We start from the raw sequence: 26,047 nt of genomic DNA, 5'->3' as shown, positions 1-26,047 counted from the left end.
CTAATTTTTTTGTTTGTTCATTTTGTTTTCCTGCCTCTTCTGCCCATATCTGCCCCTCTCTTCTGCGTGGGGTGGTGGGCTCTCTTGGACAGCTTTCCTTTCTCTTCTGACGTTGAGCCCGTCCCGGAGGGGCTGTAGAGGCAGTGGGTACCTGGTGATTTAGAGCTTGAGGACCTTGGGGACAGGGGGGCAGGGGATCAGCCCTGCTGTGCAGCACTCTGCCTCTGGGGGTGCAGCTAGCGAGGCTGGACGGCTGCAGGGGTGCTGGCTTGGAGAAGAACTGCAGCTCTGGGAAAGCTTGTTGTATAATGAGGCTTAAAAAACCCATCAATTTGTTTTATTAGCCTAAAAGACTGGCAGGAAAGACTCGGTTGCAGACTGTAGCTACCTGGGTAGGGAGTAGAAATGAGATGCACGTTTAAATGACTGTCCGTGGGACTAACCATGGGAGCCCATCTGTCGTGAGCAGCTCTCAGTTCATCTGCAGGAGCTGGGATGTCCTGGGTGTGGGATGAGTGATGAACTGATGTTCCTCTGCTCAGGTCAAGCTTGAGGATTAAAAGGTCCTTTTGGTCTGGAAGTTGATGGTGGGCTGCCATCCCGTTCTCTCTGCCCACGTGCCTGGGCCGAAGGGACCCAGCCCTCAGTCTCCTCTCTCGGTGCAGGACGCTGCTCACCTGGAGTCGGGCCAGCCGGTGCAGTATGAATCCGACGTGGTCGTGTATCTGCAGGAGTGTGAGGGGCTCATCCGCCAGCTGCAGGTGGATGTGCAGATCCTTCGGGATGAGAATTATTACCAGCTGGAGGAGCTGGCGTTCAGGTGAGAGGGGCTGTGTCCGAGATGGTCTATGGGTGGAGAAGTGTGGTCGGGGGCTGATGCACGGGGCTCCTCCCCTCTGCTGTGAAGGAGAGAGCGTGTGTGCATCTTCTTACCCATGCCTTGCTTGCTCCTCCAGGATCATGCGGCTGCAAGACGAGCTGGTGACACTGAGGCTGGAATGCACTAACCTCTACAGGAAAGGCCACTTCTCCACCCTGGAGCTGGTGCCTCCTTCCATGCTGAGCACGACGCACTTGAAGGGCGAGTCCCTGACGAAAGGGCTGCACACCACGTCTGCCTCCTGGTTCCGGAAGCCCATGACCAGGACAGAGCTGGTGGCCATCTCCTCTACCGAAGACGAAGGCAGCCTCCGGTTTGTGTACGAGCTGCTGGCCTGGGTGGAGGAAATGCAGGTGAGTGCTGCCTCTCTGGGCCAAATTACCTGTCTCTGCTCATGCTGATGTGGGCAGGTAGGAACCTGGTCTGGGCTTTATCCTACCTTTATCTGTGAATAATTGTTTTGATGGTTTAGAGTTTCTGGAGACCACCAATACTTTTGTCTTGAGTTGGGTTTTCTCTCTTCTGATCCTGCTGTTCAATGGGTATCAGAAGATCCTTTGAAAGCTGAAAGCAAATCTGTTCTGATCCAGTCAGTCCTTTGCTCTTATGTGGTCTTATGAAGCTTGTGTAGACTGTCCTGGAAATCGTTCAGTGTTGGAGCTTTAGGACCTTCCACCGGAATTGATGTGGTGTTCATTCCCTCTTGAGCGACCTCAAGGTTTCCTTGCCCTCGTGTCCTTTTGAGATATGCTCCTGCAGATGAGGAGTGCTGACTTGGACCTCTTGGCCTGTTTCAGATGAGACTGGAGCGGGCAGAGTGGGGGAGCGACCTGCCGAGTGTGGAAACCCAGCTGGAGACCCAGCGGCACGTCCACACCAGCGTGGAGGACCTGGGCTCCAGCGTAAAGGAGGCCAGGATGTACGAGGTATGGTGGCACAGCCTGGGTGACACAGTGCGTGGCACAACGTGGACGGGAAGGTGAGGGCATCGGGATCGGCTCTTGTGGGTAAAGGTGCCTGAGGCAGAGATTTTTTTTAAAGACGGAGCTTCTGAATTAACGCTGGGCTGGCACAGGAGGCTGCTGCCCTGAGCCGTCTTCTGTGCCTCCTCTTCCTCCCGCAAAGCTGGGGAGAAAGATCTGGAGATGGGGTTTCAAAGTGATGCCATCCTGTGTCGGGTAACAGGAGCATTTTTTCATCCTTCAGGGTAAAATGTCTCAGAATTTCCGCGCTAGCTACACGGAGACGCTTGGCAAGCTGGAGACGCAGTACTGCAAGCTGATGGTGAGTGGGCCTCGAGCACTGCCCGGGGAGCGTGGGTGCATCCCTGCCCCTGAGCATCCCTGCTCCGACGCTGCGGAGGGGAAAAGAACCCGATTGCCTTCAGAGCAGGGAAGAGGAATCACACTTTGTTGTGTTCAGGAAACCTCGAGCTTCCGACTGAGACACCTCCAGAGCTTACACGGGTTCGTGTCTCGGGCCACCGCTGAGCTGATTTGGCTGAATGAGAAGGAGGAGGAGGAACTGGCCTACGACTGGAGCGACAACAACCCTAACATTGCAGCCAAGAGAAACTACTTCTTGGTGAGTGACCCCAGGCAGGGCTGGTGGGACGGGTGCTCTCTTGGTTGCGCTGCTGCTGCTTTTGATCCGCTGTGGGACCTTCAGCTACTCACAGACCTGAAGTCCCCAGGGGTTTGATGCTCCCTCCCAAGTCACTGAGCTTGTAGTGCATGAGTGCGGCTGATGAAAGAGCTCTCCCTAGAGCAGAAGGTGCAAAATGTGTCTGTTCAATTGCGTTTCAATCGAAAAGGCATCAAAAGATGACTTTTTAGCACTACTTGAACTAAAGGCATCCTTAACTAGCTGGGGGGAGGGGGGAAGTATGGGCAAAAGAGGAAAATTGATTGCTCTTTAACACAGTATAAATAAATTGCTGTCTTTCCATAATCACACTGTCTGGAACTGAAGAGGTCCCCGGGCAGGTTTCCAGTATCTGTGTTACATCCGCCCCGTGTGTTGGTGCACAGGAGGCATCCCGATGGGAATCGGCTGCAGGGCTCCCACCAGCCGTGCTGGTTCCCTGAGATCCGCTCCCATTCTGCACGTTGTGTTAGTCGGACGCGTGCTCCACGTGCAGGCTGCTCCCCGTAGCCAAGATTTGGACTTGTATCCTTTGTGCAGGAGCTGACGACGGAGCTGGAAGAGAAGCAGGACATCTTCCGCTCCCTCCAAGACACAGCCGAGCTGCTGTCCCTGGAGAACCACCCGGCCAAGCAAACCGTAGAGGTGAGCAGGGACGCGGAGGGGCCGGGAGGAGCCCCGAGAATCGTCTGGCAGCAAATCGTCTCACCCGGGATTGGGAAACTTGCTGCCCCACCCCAGGGTGCCCTTACGGACAGCCAGGGCTGATGAAGGGTTTTATGGTGGCAGAGGAACATCAGTGCAGTGATAGAGCTGGCTTATTCTGGGGAGCACAATGAGAAGCTCGAGGCCGTTCCCAAATAATCCCCACCTCAAATTAGGGCACAGATACGCTTGTACAGAGCACGAGCCTTTTCCTGCAGCGAGGCGATGCAGGGAATGGCCTCGGCTCGCCTGGAGTTATCCAGGCTTGCAGGAAAACCGCGGTGGTGAAGCAAAGGGCTGCGGGGACATGTTTCTACCTGGTGTTTCTCTCTGGGGTGGGAGAAAACAAACCTGTGCCTGCTGCAGCCCCCGGCATCGTCTCCTGTCCTGTCCAAACCCTCCTGGTTGCAGCCAGATCGTGCCCGTTTCTGTATATTTGTCTGGCTGTAGCTGTGTCCTTCCTGTGACCCTCCTGGCTGGTAAACGCTCGTTAGTCATCGCCGTTTGGTGTGTGTGTTTGTCAGGCCTACAGCGCTGCCGTGCAGACTCAGTGGCAGTGGATTAAGCAGCTCTGCCTGTGTGTGGAACAGCACGTGAAGGAGAACGCTGCCTATTTCCAGGTACTTGGGAGGGACAGCCCAAACTTCCCTGGTCACCATCCGCTGCGTCCCGCTGCGTGGGCTTCATACGCTGCTGCTCCCTCTGGGGGAGAGGGAACGAGGGATTTGTGGTGGTCATGGGGGCTGCTTTCTCCTGAACCATCTCCTTCTCCGTAGCTGCTCTCTGGGGCTGTCTCGCTAGGACAGAAGGGATCAACTTCCCTCTAGTTCTGGCCATCCGTGTGGGATGCTCGCTGCCCTTGCAGCCCTGAGGCCAGAATAGCGTCGGGAGCTGCGGGTTGAGATGTTGGGGTAGTCCCTTGCCTGCAGCGTGCCGTTGGCTGCTCGGTGGATTTGCGCAGGTTTCCCTCACCCTCTTTGCCTTTGCAGTTCTTCAGCGATGCCCGGGAGTCGGAGACCTACCTGCGCAACCTGCAGGACTCCATCAAGAGGAAGTATTCTTGCGACCACAACACGAGCGTGACGCGGCTGGAGGACCTGCTGCAGGACTCCATGGTGGGTTCTCCGACATCCCCCAAATGGGCTCGTTTTATTCCCGCAGCGATGCGGTTTTGTGTGACGTGGTTTGTTTCCCCATCTGGGTTGATGTTCTGCTTTTCATCGGAGCTGCTTGCTGCACGCTTTCGTACGTGGCCACGGGGTGCAGGCTGCGTGGCTGTAACGCTGCTGATGGTAGCCGGATCTCGGTTGTTGCAGGGCCGTTCTTGTTTAGAGGCGCTGGGCAGCATCTTTCTGTATCCTCGGGGTGAAGCGCAGGCGGCACGCGCTATCTGTGCAAGCTCATGGCTTGAAATGTGGAAAAGTAAAACATCTGAGCTGGTTCATGCCCATCGTGCCACCCTGGTCGGCGTGGAGCCGGTCGTGTTCTGCTGATGGAGGCATCAGGCAGAGCCGTAGGATGCTCCTTTTTCTGCTTTCGAGCTGGTGCTTGCTAGGAGTGTGCTGGGATGCGGAGAAACGTGTGCTCTTTATCCAGACCAAATCCGCTGTTAATCCATCGCGCTATGCCGGTGAGGGGAGAGCCAGGGCAGCCCGACCGGGGACGGGGCCTCGGGGGCTCGGCAGCGCTGATCTCTGAACACGTGGCCTGGCTTAGCTGCGGCGTGGCAGAGAGCAGATGATGGGCAATCGCGCTGTGATCTGCTTGTCCGAATTGGCCTGGAAAAAAAGCCGACCTAAAAACAAAACCCAAAGAACAAAGCATCAGGTGGTGCTTGAAACCAGGGATGGGGGAGGATTTGGGCTGTGGGATGACCGCTGAGCCGCCGGTGGATGTGGAAGGAGGTGACATTTGAGGGTGCGGAGGCAGGTGGCTTTGCTCTTAGGGCACACCACTGATTTCCAGCATGTCCCAGTGAAGCTGGCACGCCGTTACTGGGTGTTTGTGATGGGTGCATCAGCTGGGCTAGGGCTCGCCGTCTTCTCTCCTGGAGGCCTGGGAGGTCCCATCCTCTCTGTTCTGATCTCGGGGTTGTCCTGGTCTGTCCTCCAGCGCTGCCAGGACACGGAGCAGCCAGCCTGGCTCCTGGGGTCCCTGTTTGCAAGCCCTGCAACGCCAGGAGCCTGGCAGGCGCCGTCCGGGGTGGGAGAGGCTGGTCCGGGCAGCCAGAGAGTGGCCACTGTCCCAGGACTGGGGCAGCTGCCCTGAGCTCAGCTATATTACTCTTTCTTACCTAATAAGTTAAAGTTGTATTTCTTCCAATCATGCTCCCTGGGACAGGCACAGGTAGTTTATTTAATCATTTATTCTTTTTTTTTTTTTTTTAAATCATTAAATTATCTTCCACTGTTGTTAGCACACTAACTAACCCTGAGAGTACCAAGCATGAGGGAGAACATTTTCCTGGGATCCTTTTTAAATTTTTGCAGCCGGAATGGGCTGAGCTGCCACTAACCACACAAGCTGCCAGTGTCGTGATCCGCACACGTCTCCATCGATGGCGGAGGCTGTTCTGGGGGAGCTTTGCCACCAGGTCCCTGGGTTGTCCCATCACCGAACCCAGCAGGGACTTGTGGGAATCAATTACCTTCCTCCAACCAGCAAATTTCTACCCAAACCCAGAGACCTGTGCGATCACTCCACCACTAGCCCCTTCTCCTGAGATGTTTTATCCACATAATTCATCGTTTCCCCATTCCAGCCCTTGGTTTAAACATGCCTTCATCCTTTGCTTTAGAAAAGGGAGCATGCTTCTGTCGTGTCTCTGCCAGACAACTGAACATCCCTGGCTTTGGGCTGGAGCTTGTCCTGCTCTTGGCCGCTTACACCTCCTGGGCCTTTAATTTTGGTGTATGCTGTGTTCTCTTTTGTTCCCTTTTGAAAAACAGTGTTTTCTTGTCCTAGCAGCAAAAGAGCCAGAGGCGTGCATGCAGCTTTGCAGGGCAGTGGGAGTAGTAGTGGAGAGGTCCCACCGCTGACTTGACATCAGATCTCTCTTCCATCCCATCTCTCCTGACCCTTCTTCCCATCCCCTCAGGGCAGCAGGATCCTCCTGACGTGTTTATTGAACCCTTGAGATCCCAGCGTAGCTCTTGCAGGCCAGCGTTGGGGTGGGGGGTGCCGAGATGCTGGGACAGACCTCCTCTCCCCTGCCTTGAGCAACCCGTCCTCCGTCCTTCTTTCTGCCAGGACGAGAAGGAGCAGCTCATTCAGTCCAAGAGCTCCGTTGCCAGCCTGGTGGGACGGTCCAAAACCATTGTTCAGCTCCGGCCCAGGAACCCGGAGCACGTTGTGAAGAGCACGATCCCCATCAAGGCTGTTTGTGACTATCGGCAGATCGAGGTGAGCACTGGAAGGACGATGGGGTGACTTTGAATGGGGAGGCAGGGGAGCAACGCCTGTGATCGTGGAGGATGAGCTCCGTGGTGTCTGTCAATGGAAAGCAGGAACGGAGTGGGAAGGCAGGAGGAGGGAAATAGCACGGCTGTTTTTCCCAGAGCAGATTTCCATGTGTCAGATTTATTCTGGGCAGGAGCTAAACTCCTTTTCCCCAAGGAAGATGGGCTTCATCAGCCTCAGCCAAACAGGCACATGGGCGGTAGCCAACTCCGTTTAACTTCCTTGTCCCTTCCTCTCCAGACACGAGTGTGCTGCACTGCTTGGCACTACACCAGGCTTTTGCTTGATTAAAAGATCTGTATCTATAGATTTATGACAGCTGGCTCGCCCCCAGGAGGGGTGCTGGCAGCGAGGGGAGGCGTGTGCAGCCCCGCTGCTGGTTTCTGATGGGCCGGGTGGCGTTGGTGCCGCCGCAGATCACCATCTGCAGGAACGACGAGTGCGTGCTGGAGGACAATTCCCAGAGGACCAAGTGGAAGGTGATCAGCCCCACGGGGAACGAGGCCATGGTGCCCTCTGTCTGCTTCCTGATCCCCCCGCCCAACAAAGAGGCCATTGAGATGGCCAACAGGTAACTTGGTGCTCTGTGCTGTGGGGGAGATGGGGAGGGGGTTGGTGGCACGGGAGGGGATGGCTCTGGGGTGGGAATGGGAGAGGAGCTGGGGGTGGAGGAACAGGAGTGGGTGGCACAGCTGATTCGGGGCAAGGGAAGGAATCCCTCGTGGTTTTACGACTGCAACTCCATGGCAGCAACTGTTGTAGTAGCTTGCAAAAGAGAAAATGGGGGTTTGGGAGGAGAGATCGCTGGCACTGAACGGCAGGAGCATCGTGGGCCTGGGGTCGCTGCCCTGAGGGGCTGCTGGCTGGCTGGTGGACTAACAGCGTCAGGGCTGAGCGTGCTGGGGAGGTCCAGGGCTGACGGATCTGCTCCTTCCCTTTGCAGGGTAGAACAGTTGTACCAGAAAGTGATGGCGCTCTGGCACCAGCTCCACATGAACACAAAGAGTCTCATCTCCTGGAACTACCTGCGGAAGGACATAGCCCTGGTGCAGAGCTTCAGCATGGAAAAGGTACAGCAGGAACTTCTCTGCCTGGCTCCGGGGCTGCGTTGCTCACTGCCCGGGCTTCCTCCTGTGGCTGAGGAGGAAGGGAGGTGTTAAAGGGGAGACCAGAGACTGCAAGGTTGGGGAAGTCAAGGGTCTTTGCACCTTGAACGGTGGCAAAACCTGAGCTTGGGGGTTCTCTGCAAAACCAGTGCAGTTTTTCCCAACAAAAAGAGCATCAGCAGTTCGCTGCTGAACTGTAATTCGCATAAGAGGTTGTGGACTTAGGGTTTCATTAGGGAGCGAGCGAGGCTGGAGGGAGGCGTGAGGCTGATACAGGGGAGCTTGTCTCTTCTCCTCTGAAGAGGAAATACTCAGTTGGCAAACGAAGGTGATTAAGCCGGGGAGGGTGGCTTCAGGTGATGGGTAGGAAGTTGTTCCCAGTGGTTTGACGTGCTGCTTTTCCACCTGCAGCTCAGATCCTTAGCGCAAGGGGAGTGCCAGCAAGCCATGAAGAGCCTCCAGGCGCACTACGAGGACTTCCTGCAGGACAGCCGGGACTCGGAGCTCTTCTCTGTGTCGGACCGGCTGCGCCTGGAGGAGGAAGTGGAGTCTTCCAAGGAACACATCCGGCAGCTGCTGGAGTCCATGGAGAACGGTGAGCTTCAAAGGGCTGATGGATTAACCAGGAGCTGTGGGGACTCATAAACAAAGGATTTATGGGATGGCTTCATTTTCTCTTTTTTTCTGAGCTAGCTAGTTGATGGTATGAGCAGCTGCTCTCCTTTTTTCTCCATCCATTCAAGTGCTCGGCCTTTGTCCAGCAATATTCCTGCAGAGGGGGCTTGGCTTTGCCGCTTCGGTTTAACTGCTGAGTCCTCTCACCCTACTATTGTTGGAGATGGGCTCCCGGCGGGTCCCATTTGGGGCAGACACCGGCTGGAGTTGTTTGAGCTGCTGTTTTGGTTTGTCTGTCACTTGCAGAGGACAAGGATGAGACCGTTGCCAGGACATATCTCTCAGAGCTGAAGAACATCCGTCTGCGTCTGGAGGAGTGTGAGCAGAGGCTAGTGAACCGAATCCAGTCCCCAAGCAGCGCCCGAGCAGATGGTGATACTATCCAGGAAAACACCATCCGCATTGCAGAGCAGGAGGTCAGTCCTGCTGCTGTGAGATGTGGAGGGGAGAGAGGTGGTGGCCGCTGGTCTTTAGCAAGCACCAAAACCAGCTTTTAAGTTTTCCAGGGTGAATGTGTGGGTGGTGGGTGCATGACTGTGTGGGGTTCAAGAGGATCTTGCTGCACAGAAAGTAGCAGAAAACCTTTCTGGGTGGGCTCCCTGCTTCATTTCATGCCCATCTCCTTTGCCAAGGACAATCCTGCTTTTTCTCCACCTGCTTGGGCTCTCCTTTCATGTTCTTTCCCTTCCTCCTGTAGCGCATGCAGGAGGATCTGCAGCGGCTGCAATCGGACCTGCGGTTTGTTTCTGAGAGATGCTACAGCTTCCTCGACAAGGCACCCGCGGGGTCCAGCACGCCCCACTTGCGTTCTGAACTGGACTTGGTGGTGAACAAGATGGACCAGATGTATGGGCTGTCTTCCATCTACCTGGACAAGTGAGTCAGGACGTGCCTTTCTCCCCAAATACCTTTTTGTATCTGCCTGATTCTGCTGAAGCCCTTTCTTCTGGCCTGAGCTCCGTCCCACTGTGGCACATGGTGCAAGCAGCCTCGCGATCAAGAGGATCTCTGCGAAATTTTGGATGTCATTGTGCTGCCTCTGTTTGATTTGCCAGGTTGAAGACAGTTGATGTCATTATTCGTAACACCCAAGGAGCGGAGTCTCTGGTGAAAGGGTACGAGGTTAAGCTGAGCCAAGAGGAGGCAGTCCCCGCTGACCTGGCGGCTATTCAGTCTCACAGAACGGCGTTACAGGTTGGTGGTGTTCGCTTCCTGAGGTGGGCAGGCAGAAACTGGCCAAAGCTTTGGCGTTTGTCGAGCAGGGTCTTTCCCTTTCTCTGCTGAATTTGTACTGTACGCCGTTTTTCTTGCCTCGATGTAGCAGCCGGGAGGATTTTGTGCGCTTATGTGATCCCTTATTGCTTTGTAAAGGTGAAGGAGCTGCTGCGGCTTGTGCCCTCTCTTGTAGGGCACGTGCTGACACACGTGAGCATCTTGGCAGCTACAGGGGCTGTAGGACAGGGGCTGAACCAATCTGACTCGCTGCAAGCTGGGAACATGGTCCTCTCCATTTTGCACCTCCTGTAATCAGCCAGTTCTTTGCGGGTTAAGGAGAGCGGGAGGATAAACCGCTTCTCAGGCTTGTCAGCTCCGGGCTGGAAGGCATCTCTGACTTAATGTGCCTTTTGCTTTCCGTGACGCTGAACCGGTGCTGTCTCTTGCTGGTTTTGCAGCAATGGCTTGGAGAAGTGAAGGACAAGAGCTCCGTCTTCTCCACGTTGGAGGAAGAGATGGCAAAAGCAAAGGCGGTGGGAGAGCAGCTGTACCGGCTGAGACAAGAGCGCAGCATCGACCTTGAGCGCTATCAGGAGAAGGGAAGCCAGCTGTGGGACCGCTGGCAGCGAGTCTGTGCCCAGATTGAGACCCGGTGAGAAACCTCCTGTCTCCTTTCACAGATTTACTTTCATGCTTCAGCTGAGAGCTTGGGTCAGGCTTCTTAGCAGCAATATTTTTCCAGATGGGATTCCCACTGGTGGCCGGGATAATCCCTATAGCCTACGGTGGCTTTTTGCCCTCTTCTTATTTGTCTTGGTTCTTCTCTCAGCCACGCGGAGCTGGAGAGCATCCAGGAGGTGCTGAGTGATTACCGGCAGTGCCACAGTGCCCTAATCCACTGGATCGAGGAGATCACGGTCCAGCAGGAGCTGATGAAGCCTGGGCAGGCGGAGGACAGCCGGGTGCTGTCGGAGCAGCTGAGCCAGCAGACGGTAAGGCAGGACCTTGTGGTGTCTCGATGGTGTGGTCGTTGCAGTGACCGCGTCCTTTCTTTTCTTTTACTAAAATCTTTTCATCTGTGAGCTTAAAAATATGAAACAGTGGGGAGGAGGCCGCAGGATTGAGCTGGGTGTCTGGGAAGCAGAGAAACTCTGCTTAGCTTGAGGTGGACATGAGGCCTTGCATAAAAAAATTGAAGAGTATAAAGAGTTTACCCAAAGGGGGAGGGATGGGGACTGAAATTCAGCCCACCACCTGCGGCAGCTATCCTGACAACCATCTTCACTTTGAATTTTCTTGAAGGCTTTGGCTGCAGAAATCGAGAAAAATCAAGCCAAACTGGACCAGTGTCAGAAATTCTCCCAGCAGTACTCGGCTGCCGTCAAGGTACAGGTTCCCTCCTGCTGCACCTAGATAAGGCTGGCTGGGCAGAAACGGCCCCAGCACAGTTTGCATCTCACGTGTTCCATGTCTCTCCACCCCGGTTGCGTTTGCAGGACTATGAGTTGCAGCTCATGACGTACAGGGCGTTTGTCGAGTCGCAGCAGAAGTCTCCCATGAAACGCCGTCGCATGCTCTCGTCCTCGGATGCCATCACGCAGGAGGTAGGAGCGCGCCGGCCCACCCACCCGCCCTTGCGAGGGAGAAATTGTGCGGGAGGGGTTCTTCGACGCCGAGCAAACCGCCGAGCAGCCTCGGTGAAATGAGCTCCTTTCTGCTGAACTCTCTTGTGTACATAAAGTTTCCACCCTCGCTGTTTTTTCCAATAGCCAGAGAGGATGGCTTAGTGCTCTAAGCACCAGGTATGAAATACCTAGACTCCTGGGAACCCCTGGGTCAAATCCAGCGGGGTCGGCTCAGCCCTTCAGCCTTGCGAGGTAAATAACCAGAGCGCCATGCGGCGTTACTGTGTGTGGATCTTTGGGATGAGACCTTTAGGGACCCGAGGTCCTGTCTGCTCCGTGTGGATATTAAAGATCCCGCTAGCCCCCTTTGTAAGAGTTGAGCATCCGCCCCAGTGTCCGTGACCGGAGTCTCCCCTTCGCTCCAGTGTTGTGCAGCATGCCGTGTGTGGCCACAACCCTCCCCGTCAGACTCGCTGCATTTCATTGATGCCGTACCGGGTCTGCGAGGTGCCTGGGGGGCTTCCCAAGCGAGAGATGGTGCATCCGTGTCGTGTACAGTAAAGCACGTCGCTCTGGATCTGCCGGTCGTGACTGATGCGCCCCGTTTCTCCCTTTCTCCCTTCGCAGTTCATGGACTTGCGGACTCGCTATACAGCTCTGGTAACGTTAACCACGCAGCACGTGAAGTACATCAGCGATGCTCTCCGGCGGCTGGAGGAGGAGGAGGTAAGGGCGATGTATGGAACTGAACTCTATTCAAAACGTGCGGGCTCGTTTCCTAACGCCCCCAAGGACGCTGCTCCATGTTCAGGTTACGCCTTGGGCGCTGCTCCCGAGATCCTCTCTGCCTTTGGAAATCTGGGACCCCTTTGACGCGGTTATCTTCCTCCCTCCTCTGTTTGCAGAAAGTAGTGGAGGAGGAGAAGCAGGAGCATGTGGACAAGGTGAAGGAGCTCCTGGGCTGGGCCCTGGGCTTGAAGCAGAGCACGCAAGGCAGGATGGCTGCTGCCGGGAGCAGAGAGCTGGGCGACATCGAGAAATCCATCTCGGAGCAGCAGGTAGACTGGGGGCAACCGTCAGGCAAGTTGTTTAACTTCTGCTCTTTTTCCACAGCTGAATTAAACTTCTTTCTTTCTTTCTTTCATTTTTTTGACAGGCCCTGAATGAGGAGCTGGCTGCAAAGAAGGAGCAGGTCTCTGAGGCCATCAAAACTTCACAAATCTTCCTGGCAAAACACAGTCACAAGTGAGTGTGGCCCGAGGAAGGGCCAGGCAGGGAAAGCTGAGCTACCTTAGAGCCTGTGCTGGTGGGCTGGTGTCCCTGGGGTCCAGTGCCCCACTCCCATTGAAAACAGATACAAGCTGCACACGAAAGTTGTCTTTTTTTCTCACCTGCAAGAAGAGCTATGAAATACGCAACCCATTTATCCTGCTGGGACAATATTAATCCCCTTTAGTAGTGATCCAACCCCTTATATTTGGGGATTTGATCGTTATGATGCTCTGCTGAGCCCTTGCAAGTTTTAGCTGAGCCAGGCAAGGAGTGACAGTGGCAGTGGGAAGAAGGGACTCGTGGTGGATTTGGCCTTTTCCTTCCCCAGAATGTGTTAATTTTGCAGAGCTTGAAGCTGGTTTGTGCAGTTTCCCTGAGAGATTTCCCTTTCCCCTTGCAGGCTTTCCCATCTGGAGAAGGAACAAATTTCTGCTCAGATCGGTGCTCTGAAGGAGACCTACCAGGCGCTCTGCAGCGACTCCACGGAGCAGCTCCAGCAGCTCCAGAGCCAGCTGGCTCAGGAGACAGAGCACAAGGTACTGGTCCCCGCTCAGTCCCGTGGCCGCACGGGCACAGGGCACTCCTCAAGGTCTGAAAAAAGGTTTTGCTTGGTTGCGTGTCTCGTGGCGGCCAGCCGCTCACGGCCCGTCGACTTTCTTACTTGCACGTGGTTGCCCTCCCTTCTTTTCTGTCCATGCGTCACCTGAAGCGTCCAGGCTGGGGTGGAGGCCAAGCAGGAGCCGTTTACCTGCTGCCTTCCAGGTCGTCCTTTGCAATGGTTTTCATCAGAGCTCTGCCCTGTGCACAAGGGTTGGCTTGTTCACCGTTGGTGGGCAAGGACACAGATGGACTTCTGTCCTGGAAACAGTCCCCTTAGCAAATCTGTGTCCTCTGAGCAATGCCCTCTCGGTGCTTTAACCGCAGGGAGCTCCGTCTCGCAGGCTGCCTGCGTGCAGGAGACACGAGAAGGTGGGTTTCTGCAGAAGGGCAGTTGCCCGTGCGGTCTCGTGTATCTCGGGATCTGGCAAGAGGTTTGTCTCAGCTGTGGTTGAGTGAAGCTGCTCTCCACAGCAGAGGTGACTGCTTCATCCTGTCCCTCGGCTGACCCGGGAGACCTTCACGGCCCGTGGCTGGACCCACTCCCTGTTCACATCCACCAGCGCTCCCGCCAGTCCCCGTCCTTGTTTCGTTGGGTGGGGAGGGCTGAAAGCGCATCCTTATTGCCTCTGTTATGAGCTGTCTTCGGTCATTCACAGATATACGTGTATGTGTTATCTAAGTGTATATACATGTGTCGATGGATATATTTGTGTGTTTGCTTGCTGGCTCCCTGTACTCTGAAGCAACGGCCCGCTCAGATCTGGACGTGTGACGCAGGTTGTGGCTGTTGGGTCCGTGAGTGAAGCCCTGTTCGAGCCGCTCACGGGAAGAAGGCGACGGGGCTGCTGCTTTGAAATCCGCCTGTCCCGCTTTCACCTAAGCACACAGTGTTTCTCTCCAAATTGGACTTCATAGCACATTTCGGGTGACTCAGTGCAGTGAACGCTTCCTGTTGCAAGCCCTTTAGCCCTCGTGCTGGCAGCAGCGAGCTTACGGTGAGCAAAGCGACCCCTTAGTTGCCACTAAGCCATCACGGCTTTGATGCCTCTGGTGCCAGGAGAGCAGCCGAGAGCAGCCTGCCGATGGAAAGGATGCTTCTTCCTTTCCCTTTTCCTCCCCCCCAGGCAGGAAAATAACTTTATAGCAAAAGCCTTCTCCAGGGCTCGCCAGGCTGTTTTCGTACAGCATGAGCGCGCTTTGGGCCCCGGGCTGGAACAGTTTTCACTCACGCTCTCGACAAAGCCCAGGGAACAAAACGAGAGATGGCAGCGGGGCTTCACCGTAGATCCCCATCTACGAGATGATCCCTGCGGCTCTTGTGCGGTGCAGTTGCTTCACTGTAGAGGGAGCATGAGGAACTCTTAACATTTGCTTGCTGGAAACATCCAACTGTCAGAGAGAAGTTATAAAAGACAAAAAATGCAAAGCAGAACGCGCTAAATTGAGCATGATGTGTCCCTGTACAGTTTGTGTTTCATGTCAACTGTTTTTAAGATTAACTGACATCCTTGCTTACAAGTTTAACTAACCCTCCGGGATTTAAACAAACAAAACACACAAAGTGAAAGAGGACGACCTGTGTGTGGGGTTCTTTTTGCAAACAAAACAGTCGCATGCTGGACGCTAACACCAAGCTTTACACTGTGTGTGATACGGCTGAACTGCTCCATAAGGCTCTGTCTTTAACTGCTCAAGGCACACCCTGCAACTCGGGTAAGTAAAAGCCTTTTACCCCCCTCCCTCCCATCTCCTTTTTTATCTTTCTCTTTTTTTCCCCTCCCCTCCTCTTCTCTGTCTTTTCACGGCTTGTCGTCTCCAAACGTGCATGTCAGATCTGGCGATGATGGTGGAGAGCTTAGGGTTTTCCAGCAGGTTCACCCCGCAGCAAAGGCAGTGGGGGGGGTCTGCAAACCAGCCTGGCGGAGGCTGCGTCCTCTGCGGTGCCGTCACCGAGCTGTGCCGCAGCTACAAAGCACCCCCAGCCGCCTGTGCTGTTAGACTCACTGATTAAAACAAAACCAGAGGGTGTTGGGGATGCGAAAGGAATTCGTTCTGCAATCCCGATTCCTTCCTCCCTATGCCCACAAAAATCTTTTAGTGCTTGCGCCAACCTTACACCCAGCCAAACGCAAACGTCCAAGGAGCTGTTACTCTTTATCATCTTAATTCTGACCCTCCCTGTGGGGATACCAGCAAGAAGAGAAAAAGCCCCTCCAGAAACACCAGAGTAGATGGTCTGTTCCCAGTCTGTCACTGTTTCCGTGCTGGGGCCTCCAACTTCTTAGATTTTCCCCCTTGCCCCGTCTGAAGAGCACGGCTACTTCGAGGTGCTGGAGCCGGGCAGAGCGGGTGTCGGTGGTCGTGCTGGGGGAGCTGCCCTGCATGCAGCCCCCCTGCCCTAATGCATGGCCGGTCTGCGTGGCTGGGGAGCTGCTCCATGGCGCGGGGCTCGGTGGTGTTCCCCGGCCGTCCTGGCACTTGAGATCTGCTTGGGATGTGCAGGATTTAAAGCATGGCAGGAGTCAACGTGGAAGCTGCGCTGGGAGAAATTCCTAGATACCCTGAAGTGGACATCTCTGGGTTGTTTTTTTTTCTCCTCTATGAGTACGCAGTGGGATTCGTGTTGTCTTTACTTTTTAAAACTGGAGTTGTGGAATGGTTTTGGTGTGCTTGTTGGTCTCCTTCCCTCTCTTTCTCCGTGGAGCATTAGGAGCACTTCTGGGTTTTGCTGCTTGCCGCTTTGCTGCGTTACTGTTGGTGGATGTTCGAAGCATCTCGGTGCTGCCCTGGGTGATGGACTTAGATGAGCATTAAAACTTGCTGGCAATGTGCAAGGTGGCAAATGCACCAATTTGTGTGCTGTGATGCCTTTGGAGTTGCATTTCAAACACTTCGGGACTCACTTTCTAGTCTGTTTAGGGTTTTTAAACTTTTATGGGAAACTGAGACCTCCCTGGAATTCATGCAACCCGAGTGCTGGAAATGTTAGATTTTGATTTAATTCTTTCCCTTTTCTTTCTGTTCTAGGGCAGCGAAGCAGTAGCAGGAGTGATCGACCTTGGCACGGTAGAAATATTCCCTGTCTTTGGTGCCATGCAGAGAGGTCTTATAGATCAGGACACTGGCCTCGTCCTCTTGGAGGCCCAGGTTATCACATCTGACTTAGTTGTTCCAGAGACCAATGAGAAACTCTCCTTGGAGGAAGGTCTGGCAAGAAACATCATCGATCTCAGGACGTTCCAGGTGCTGCAGGAATTGAAGGATGCTCTCCACCGGGTGAAAGAAGTCAGACGTGAAGGGAGGCAGCTCCTACCTGTCGTTGCTGCGATAGAAGAGGGGAGGATCAGTGAGAGCATTGGGCTAAAGATTCTTGAAGCTGAGCTCATCACTGGGGGCTTTAAAGTCCATCAGGGCAGAATCAGCATGGAGACAGCGATGCAAGAAAGGCTCCTTACCCCCCAGCTTTATTCCAGACTTCTGTCTCACCTGGAGGGTGGCAAAGATTTGATTGACCCCAACACCGCTGAGAAAATCAGCCTGTTCGAGCTCATGTACCGGTGCGTCATCCACCATGAGACTGGACTGAGGCTGCTCCCGGTCGAGCAGCTGGCGGGTGGGGTGGTGAGCTTGAAATCGGGCAAAAAAGTCAACATCTTCCGTGCCATCCAGGAAGGGCTGATAGACAGGCAGGTAATGATCAGGTTGCTGGAAGCCCAACTCTTTGCTGGTGGCATTGTTGACCCCAGGACAGGGCATAGGCTGACCGTGGACGAGGCCGTGAGACATAATTTAATTGACCAGGATTTAGCATGCACACTTCTTATCCGGCAGCTTCAGACAGGTGGCATCATCGATACCGTCACGGGAAAGAGACTGACAGTTGATGAAGCTGTGAGGAAAGAGTTGGTAGCACCAAGGATTGCATTGGTGGTCCTGGAATCCCTGTGGTCCTTCATGGGGCTCCTGTGGCCAGAGACGGGGGAGATTGTCCCAGTTGCAGATGCTTTAGAGCAAGGAATTCTGTCTACGGAGCTGGTTTACAAGATTCTCAGCAAGAGGCAACTCATTAAGGCTGTCTTTATACCAGAAACCACTGAGGTGGTGTCCTGGAAGAAAGCAGTTGAACATGGCATCTTGGAGAGAGATGTGGCGAAGAAGCTGAAATCAACAGTCATACCTGATGTCATGGCCAGTGTGCAGCTTGCTGGCTCTCCAAGCAGAAGCAGGCATGGCCAGAGCCCTTCTGGAAGGAGTCCCACAGGTCACAAAGAGCAAAGTGACCCTCCGCTAAGGAGTGATGACGACAGGCTGATGTTCCACTTGATGACCCACAGCTACATCAACATCCATGACGGCCAGAAGCTGCTCTTAGTAGATGGAGAATTGAACAATCTCACTAAAGCCCTCATCCAAACCCAGGAAAATGGGTCCTGTGCACACCTGGTGGAAGGGAGTGAAGGCTTTCAGGAGATAAAGGCAAATGCAGCTCTTGAAAGAGAGCCTTGCAATGGCTTGGCTTCGCAGCAGCTTGAGTTTCCATTTGCTCCTTCAAAAGAACAAAGCGAAAAGGTCCTGCCACCCAGAACTGCTTTGGAGAATGGGGAGGTGGTGATGGGACTTGAAAGCCTCCTGTTGGAGGATGCAGAAGATATCCTGCTTGTGGAGGAACAAGAGCAGATTTGTACCAGAGAGGCCACCATCAAGAGTGAAACTGATGCTGAATTTGGAAGAGAGCACGTAGCTTCTACAAGCAAGGACAAACATCAGGTAAAATTATCGATGCCAGGACGTCCCAGCGACCGTGGTAGTGGATTCGGAGAAACAGAGGAAGTGATGATTGAGGCAGAAGAAGAGTCCAAGACTACTGCAGTAGATGGAGTGGGAAGTATTGAAGATCAGAGGAGCGCATCGCAAAGTGGGGCAGTAGTTGTGAAAAGTGAAATCTGCATATCGATGGATGTTTCAGAAAGTAGAGATAGACTGGAAATCATGGCAGAGAGGTCTCAGGGTGTGGAGGAACTTGAACTAGAGGCAGAAGATGTTAGAGAGATTCATTTGCTAAATGAGGAAGCAATTGAGAATGGCATGCTGGGAGGAGAAGATGATGTGCTCCCTAAAACTGGAGAGACAGAGCAAACAGAGAGGCAAAGGGAAAACATTGGAAGTATATTGGAAGTGGAACAAGGAGAAGGGGAAGAAGTATTAGGTGATGAGAGCGTTGATGAGACTTCCCTGCCAGCCCCTGCAGAGCAGGAAGCAGAGGACACTTTGGAAATGCTCTTAACGCAGCTCCAAAGTGGTGGCATAATCCATGAGCAGACAGGCAAGACTCTTCTTCTGAACGAAGCAGTAGCCTGTGGAGCGGTGCCCAGCCACACAGCTGTGAAACTAATGGAGAAAATGAAGATGTTCAGTGGCTTCTTTGACTCACAAACATGTGAATCATTAACCATCAAGGACGTCATTGAAGAAGGTCTGATGGATGAGAAGCTTCTCCAGAAGGTACTTGCATCTGACAAAGCGATAAGTGGCGTTCTTGACCCAGGCAATAACTTTGTCTACTCTATCAAGGATGCCGCTGCCGTTGGCCTTCTGGACAAGGAAACGGCAATGAGGATCTTGGAAGGGCAAGTGGTTACTGGAGGGATCGTTGATTTGAAACGTGGCAAAAAAATATCGGTCACTTTGGCTTCAAATCTGGGCCTCATAGAGCCAACAAGTCAGAAAGAGCTGGTCAAGCTGGAGAAGGCTTCCAAAGGGAAGGGCACTGATGAGGTGACCAGGCAGAAGCTCATGAGCTTACAAGCAGAGACCAGTGGAATTGTGGATCCTAAAACCAAGCAGCCTTTGACTGTTGCACAGTCTGTTGAAAAAGGGCTCCTGGAAAAGGAAAAAGCTTTTCAGGTCTTGACCAAGCAGATTGCTGACGGAGGAATCATCCATCACGTGTCTGGAATGAGGCTTTCTGTAAAGGATGCAATGAAACATGGTTTGATTGATCAAGATTTATGTAACGAACTCACAAAAGCTGAAAGTATGTGCCTGCAGGACTACGTTCATCCTGTTACAAAGGAGAAACTGCCCTTGCCCCAGGCAGTGTCGTTAGGGCTCGTTAGTCCGGACTTCCAGAGGAAAGTGCAAGAAATCCAGGCTGGGAGTGGAAGCATTTTTGATCCTGCTTCTGGCCAGAGAATGGCACTCTGTCAAGCGGTACGGGAGGGCTTGCTGCCCGAGCAGGTCGTGGAGAAAGTCCTGTCATCTTCAGAAATGCAAGAAGGAATTGTAGATCCCGAGAGCTGCATGATTGTTCCCTACTCGGAGTTCATAAAGAAGTGTAAAATTGACATTGAATCTGGGCAGAGGTATCTGGAGGTCCATCCCTTCAGAGCCATCAAGGATGAGGTGACGGGGAACAAGCTGACGTGCGCCGAGGCGGTGACGCTGGGGAAGGTGGACCTTGTGCCCACTCTGCGGTTGCTGCAGGCTCAGGCAGACAGCGGGGGGGTCGTGGAGGGGACTGTCAGCAAGAGGCTCTCCCTGAGGGCTGCAGTGGAGCGAGGGCTGCTGGACGAGGAGATGGCCAAACTCATCGCCACCAACCAGATGAGGACTGGGGGAATTGTTGATGCTAGCAGTGGGAAAAGATTGAGTTTAAAGGAAGCTGTTGAAAAAGAACTGATTAGCCAAAAATTAGCTGCCACTCTTCAGGAGGCAGAAATACCCGAAAGCAAATATGGTTCTGAGGTCTGCAAAGTAGATAAACACCACCTTTTCCAGGAAAAAAAGGAAAAATTATCTCCAAAAGAGGAAGATGTCATCGTCTCTACCAGTGCTGCTAAGAAGTCTGATGATGCTGAGCACAAAGCTGGAGCCGAAACCGTGAGCTACGACATGGCTGGAGGTGCAGCCGCTGCTGCCGAGAGATGCCCAGCGACACCGACAGAAGGGAAATCAAAACCTCAAGAAACTTCCGAGCATGGTGTAACGCATCATCCCCAAGAAAAGGTCGAACTGATTCCAGAGTACCCCTTGGTGTTACGCACAGCATCTCTCCCTGAAGAGACGGTGGCAGTAAGGGCTGTGGAAGAAGGGACTGCAAAAAGCACCTTCCAGGTGAGAGCAGCTTGGGGGAAGGAATCGAGGAGAGCAGTAGTAGATCGAGGGACAGAGACAGGGGAGGGATTGGAGAAAGAGCAGTTGTTCTTGGACACGGAGGAGCTTTGCAGTGCGGAGGATGGTGGGGAGAGGAGGAGGAGGAGAGGGTTTGTAAGTGCAGAGGGAGTTGTGGCTGGTGAAGAAGGTGCAGTGGTGGCTTCTGAGCAGGGAGAGCGAGCGGGCAGCCCGGACCAGGTAACACCGGCTGCCCCGAGGGGATCTGTTACTGTGGGTCGAGGGAAGGCAGAGATGGGTCCTGCAGAGTCTGCAGAGCCCCCTGGGGTTATCGCCCCTATGAAGCCTGCAGGAGACAAGCTTGCAGGTAAGAAAACTGTCAAGCACATGGAAGAAAAGCCCCCAAGACTGGGTGCAGAAGGTCCAGTTGATCAAGAAAAAACAAGTGAAACTGAGCTAAAAGCTACCCAAAAACAGAAAAGCAAGAAGAAGAAAGCAAAGCAGACTGGTATCCCAGGAGACAGCACTCAGCTGGAGAAATCTTCTGCAGAAAAGCAGTCCCTTCCTCTTCTGATTTCCAAAGAAATTCCAAGGAAGAAGGAGAAGGAGGAAGAGGACTTCATCTCAAGCACACCAGAACCAAAACCTGAAACCACCACCAAGAGTACTGCCGGGTTGGCAAGAGACACAGCCAAGCGAAAGCACCCAGAGAGCAACAGGGATGAAAAAGAAAAGCTAATTTCTGAGAAGGATGAAGAAAACCTCGCTGGTGGTCAGGTGTTCCCTGTCCCACCAGGACAAGGGGAAGCTCGAGAGTCGATGAAAGGTGGGATCAGCAATTATGATGATTCCTCGGTGGCATTTAGCCCGGAGGAGGGGATGACGCAGGAAGACACCAAGGTGGAAACCACCAGTGATGTGTCCAGTGCAGCCCCTGCAGCAGCCGAACTGCCCGATGAATTAATTATCAGAGAGGAACCCAGAGAAGTGCAGGAAACCTCTGCAGTCCTTGAGCTTGGAGAAGAGACACGGCGAGAGCAAAGAGTGGAGATGAGCACAGGCCAAGGAGATGCCCGCGTCCCCCCAAAATCCCAAGGAGAAGCGCCCCAGGAGAGGAGCAGGCAGCCGGGTCCTGGTGATCGGGGCTTGCTCTTACCTGTGATAGTGGAGGGGGAGCTGCTGGAAACCTCGAGGGAATCCACAAGACCAGCCCAGGTAAATTGATGCTTTTTGCTATTTCATCTTTTTTTTTTTTTTTTTTTAAATGAGCTATTTGTGTGCGTTTGATGTTAAATCTGTCTGAGGTCCTCAGCACAGAGGACAGCCAGAACATGAGAAGTAGATTTTTGAGCTTGATGTTGCAGTATCAGCTGCGATGGATTTGGCAGAGGACCCACTGACGTATGACTGAAAATACTCAAGGCTTAGTTGTGGCTTTTTTTTGCTAGAGCATTACTTCTAAATGACTAATAAGTAGGACTCTTTTTTGGCACTTTTACTGTAAGACCCGAGATCTCTTGCCATTTATAAGCTTATGTTGGAAAAAGAGCCACGTTTTATTTTTCCTGTAGTAAATCTTGCAGATAAGGCTAGCGAGTGGAAAGTCCCTGGAATGTTATTAACAGATTTCTTCTTTGAAAAAAGAATAATATATAATCTTTTGTTTTCTTTTCTGTCTAAATCTGAGGTTTTGTTTTACTGCTTGATTCTGTAGATCATGTTCAGCAAGAAGATGTGTCTGGAGCACGATGAGAAGCTGATATCCTATCTCTCCATGCTCCGAGATATCGAGATGAGAATCAAGCGGGTCCAACCAGCAGAGCAAAATTTGGCAGCCCTGCATGACCTGCTGCAGCAGGCAGAGGTGAGCCAGGCTTGGCCAGGCTTGGCCTGCGTTAGGTAGGACAGAGCTCATCCCTCCTCTCCCCTGCTTCTGGGAGCCAGCTGGGGAGGTTAGTCTCAGGTTTAACAGGCATTTATATGCAAACCTCATCCCTCCCAGCTCTGGCACTGCCTCTGGCTCACCTTCTTCTCCCTGCTTAGACAGTAACCTAAGCTTGGCTGAAATGAATTTTACAGCCTGGAGAAAGACAAGCGAGTGCTGGCAGCTGAGCGGGGCTGGAGGATGGGAATGAATCTTCTAGGAGATAGACGCAGTGTTTGGAGCTGGGTCTCCAAAACCTTTCCTCAGTTTTGGCAGTGGGAAGATGAAGTCACCGTATCTTAGACATAACGATGCTGTCTTGCCTCAGGCCCTGGATGCCGAGCTGCAGGAGCTGAGCTTCCCAGTGAATCAGGAGTTGGACGCCGTGAAGTGGATTGTGGCCAACCCCCCTGAAGAAGTCCCTGAGCAATTACTGAAGGCTTTGGAGAAGGATGCCAAGAACCTCCAGAAGTCTCTGAGCTCTGCGAGCGATGTCCTGGAGTCCCGGCTGCAAAACCTTCGCGGGGCGGCAGAAACCGAAAAGGTAGAGCTGGCAACTGTCCCCGCTGCCTGCTGCCCCCCGAGCATCCCAACTTGCCTTCCCTGGAGCGCTCTGCTCCTTCTTTAAATGACGCGTTTCTCTTTTTAAGGCTAAAATCCTGGCACATCACGAGACTCTCCAGGGCAAACTCCAGGAGCTGCTGAGCTGGGTCTCTGGCACCGCAGAGTCGCTGGACGGCAGCGATTACCACCACGCGACTGATGCAAACAGCTTGAGTCGCTGCCTGCAACACTACAAGGTAACCATGGCAATGCCCCTAATCCTTCTGGCTGATGAAGTTGCTGTCCGCTGCGTGGAGGAGAAGCTTTTAATTCTGCTTCCCTCCTGGAGCCTACCAAGGGTTTGCCCTTATCCTGTGTTGCAGGAGGAGCAACAATATTGGTTTTGCTCCAAAGTCATTTGTTTCCACCATACACGAACGATCTGCTTTGGCTGTTTGGGGAACATGCTCAAATGCAGGTGTGTGGTGGGGGCTGAGCGCCAGGGAAGGATTCCCGTCAGGCTGTTGAGGAGAGAGCTGCTTCCTCCATCACACCTGCCCTGGTCTTCATCAACTGTATGAGGAGCCCAGGCTCCCCTCCACATTTATTCATCTTCCAGCTATAGCTTTCAAGATTTGGTCGGTTCAGCACCTCCTGTTTGCTGGTAGCGCCTTGGCAGTGAAGTCAGGGGATCGAAGGCTTCGAGAGCCAGTGGTGGCACATGGAGTCACCATGGACCGGACGGGGCTGCTGGCAGCTCCAGGTCATCTTCAGACCCAAGGGCAGCCCTACACGTGTGGTCTGAGCAACCTTGTGAGGTGCTGGACGCCTGGTGCAGAGGAGCGTTGGAAAATTGCTGCAGTGCGACACTGTCCCCTCGATGCTGAGTGTGCTTTTGGGAGCATCGTGGGGTTTCTGGACTATGTCGTTGTGCTGACGAAGCACTTTTTTTCTGGGTGCACGCTGCTGCCTGTCCGCATGTCCCATCTGAAGCTGGCCGTGCAGGAAAGCCCTGGCTGCAGAATCATTTTGCCTGACAGGTCTTTTCTCTCCCGTTCAGGAGCTGAAAGAGCCCCTCGCTGACACCAAGTCTCAGCTCGACGCCACTGCCTTCGACATCCAGTTCCTTATCTCTGAGCACGCCCAGGACCTGACCCCTCAGCAGAGCAGGCAGCTGCTGAGGCTGCTCAATGAGCTGCAGAAGGCTTTCCGGGACCTGTCGGAGCGCGTGACAACCCGCGTGGAGGTCCTGCAGGTCTGTCTCCAGCAAGTGGAGCAGACGGATCAGGTGAAGGTTGTGAGACATCTGCTTCCTGGCCGCAGTTTGCTCGCTGAAGCGCTTCCCGGCCACAAGAACGTGCGCTGAGACACTTCGTATCTGGGATTTCATGTGCATGCCACTCACAGTTTACGACTTCTCATTGCACATCATGATCTTCCTCTAAAGTCTGTCTTCTTCCTACCACGTAACTCCCAGGCAGAAAATCGCTTTCCTCCCAAAAGACGGAGCCCTGCCGAGGTCTGGGTAGCACAGCCGGGCAGTCCTCTGCTAGTCATCGAGATGCTTTGGGCCGGGTGGAATAAACCCTGGTCTCTGTAACCCCACCAGAAAATCCCCGTGCAGAGGGGCCACCACAGACACCTGGCAGTTCTAATGTCTTATTTCCACCGCACAAGTCAGGTATTGCTGTCCCAGATGTCTCAAGGCAGCAGGCAGCTGCACAAGCAAGTCCTCAGGTCTCTGCTGCCATTGCCGCAGCACCCGTCACTGCATGGATCCTCTTATTCAAGCCAGGATTAATGTGTTTTTTATTAACAGTTGCTCTCTGTAACTCTTGCCTGTCCTTTCTGGAGTGTGTGTGTGTGTATATTAACCAGTTTGCTTTGCTTTTTCAGATTGAGTGTGCGCCCATCCTAACCCAAGAAGAACTCGCTTTGCAGCTGAAGAGCTCTTAAGAAGGCTCTTTCAATTTGCTTCTGTTGTTTGTCTTATGACTGGGAGAAACAAGCACAGTGTTTTGCACAAGTTTGTACATCACCTTGCTGAAATGCCCAGTGAAACTCAAAACCCTTTATCTCCCCTAGGAAAGGGGAACAGGAACGTTGCAGGGACTCTCAGGTCACATCATGCTCAATTGCTCAAACAGGCGCTTCTGTATTGTGCTCTGGCAGCAAAACGGAGGAGCTGGATCAGCCACAGAAACGCTTTCTCTCTCCCGGGCTCCCTCTCCCACCCCAGGATCAAAAAACCAGCCTACTTAGGTTGTTTGGGGCTCCGCAGTGGTGCTACCTGACCTCAGGTTGTTGTCACCTCTCATTAGATGAGTTTCTGCTGCCGTTTTAATGTTTCTAAGGTTGAATGGAAAAGGCACAGAAACTTCTGGTTGAGCTCTCCCGAGAGAGGAGTGCAGGTCCTGGAGCGTGGCTCCACGTGGAGCTGAACGGGCTTCTCAAAGAGCGGATTGAGAGAACCCTGCTCAAACGGCGGCAAACGTGCAGTGAGCAGCTCCTGCTCGGCAGGGACTCGGCACCTCAGCCCCGTTCCCGCAGCGTGCGAGCCTGAGAGGGAGAGGAAGCACGTGTAGAGCTGCCAAAGCCGCTTTCTGTGCTGCATCCTCATCTTCAGGAGATGCTCCAGCTGTAACCTCTCGCCTTGCTTTTCAGCGACGTGCGTGACCGGAGGTGCAGCACCGGCACTAACTGTCCCCTGTCCCCTTCCCTCTGCCCGCAGACGCTGCAGGAGCAGCAGGCAGCCCGGGCGCAGAGCCTGGCCGAGCTGAGCCGCTGGCTGTGCCAGGCGGAGGACACGCTGGCTGAGCAGCAGAGAGCAGCCAGCGAAGGGGACCTGTCCGCCTTGCAGCAGAGGCAAAGCGATGTTAAGGTCAGTGCTTTAGGAAAAAACAGGGATCAGAAGGCAGAGAGACTCGGCGCTGCCTCGGGAGCGTGTAGAGCCTTACGGCATCGTCTGTCTAGGAGCTGCAGAGGAACATGCACACCCGAGCTGCCTCATTCGCCAGCATCCTGAAAAGCACAGAGGAGTTTTTGGAGGAGAACAAGGCGAAGATGGAGCCTGGGGAGCTGGCAGCACTGCAGGAGAAGCTCCAGCGTGCCAGGGAGCAGTACCGGTCCCTGCAGGAGAGGACGGAGATGGCCCAGAAGGAGCTGGAGAGCGCTGTGACTGCTGCAGTGCAGCAGGAGACTGAAAAGGTAACACGCAGGGAGCTGCAGCCCCCCGGGCTCTGCTTGAGGTGGACTGTGAGGTCCAGTCAGTGCAATCAGATTCATTCGG

General features: G+C 53.7%; 1 protein-coding gene across 35 annotated transcripts in view; it reads left to right on the top strand.

Moving 5' to 3' along the window:
• Positions 1-26,047, top strand: part of MACF1 (microtubule actin crosslinking factor 1) — a 144,171-nt gene that overhangs the window by 50,662 nt on the left and 67,462 nt on the right. For 29 of the 35 annotated variants that reach the window (XM_054802247.1, XM_054802259.1, XM_054802235.1 and 26 more), the window contains 30 exons: positions 666-820; positions 957-1,233; positions 1,678-1,806; positions 2,087-2,164; positions 2,303-2,464; positions 3,065-3,169; positions 3,754-3,849; positions 4,219-4,344; positions 6,479-6,631; positions 7,105-7,259; positions 7,632-7,758; positions 8,206-8,389; positions 8,716-8,885; positions 9,167-9,345; positions 9,525-9,663; positions 10,143-10,336; positions 10,514-10,676; positions 10,987-11,070; positions 11,181-11,288; positions 11,937-12,035; positions 12,215-12,367; positions 12,466-12,554; positions 12,982-13,117; positions 16,209-21,506; positions 22,006-22,155; positions 22,544-22,759; positions 22,866-23,015; positions 23,819-24,052; positions 25,490-25,639; positions 25,732-25,965. In XM_054802247.1, coding sequence (XP_054658222.1) covers positions 666-820; positions 957-1,233; positions 1,678-1,806; positions 2,087-2,164; positions 2,303-2,464; positions 3,065-3,169; positions 3,754-3,849; positions 4,219-4,344; positions 6,479-6,631; positions 7,105-7,259; positions 7,632-7,758; positions 8,206-8,389; positions 8,716-8,885; positions 9,167-9,345; positions 9,525-9,663; positions 10,143-10,336; positions 10,514-10,676; positions 10,987-11,070; positions 11,181-11,288; positions 11,937-12,035; positions 12,215-12,367; positions 12,466-12,554; positions 12,982-13,117; positions 16,209-21,506; positions 22,006-22,155; positions 22,544-22,759; positions 22,866-23,015; positions 23,819-24,052; positions 25,490-25,639; positions 25,732-25,965 — 9,693 coding nt within the window. The remainder of the gene's footprint in view (positions 1-665; positions 821-956; positions 1,234-1,677; positions 1,807-2,086; positions 2,165-2,302; positions 2,465-3,064; positions 3,170-3,753; positions 3,850-4,218; positions 4,345-6,478; positions 6,632-7,104; positions 7,260-7,631; positions 7,759-8,205; positions 8,390-8,715; positions 8,886-9,166; positions 9,346-9,524; positions 9,664-10,142; positions 10,337-10,513; positions 10,677-10,986; positions 11,071-11,180; positions 11,289-11,936; positions 12,036-12,214; positions 12,368-12,465; positions 12,555-12,981; positions 13,118-16,208; positions 21,507-22,005; positions 22,156-22,543; positions 22,760-22,865; positions 23,016-23,818; positions 24,053-25,489; positions 25,640-25,731; positions 25,966-26,047) is intronic. The other 6 variants (XM_054802255.1, XM_054802256.1, XM_054802257.1 and 3 more) reach the window with 4 other exon arrangements.

The sequence above is a fragment of the Grus americana genome, chromosome 23 (assembly GCF_028858705.1).
Source record: "Grus americana isolate bGruAme1 chromosome 23, bGruAme1.mat, whole genome shotgun sequence".
NCBI classification, from domain to species: Eukaryota; Metazoa; Chordata; class Aves; order Gruiformes; family Gruidae; genus Grus; species Grus americana.
Note: the sequence above shows the minus strand (reverse complement) of the source record. Positions and strands in the feature narration are given on the sequence as shown.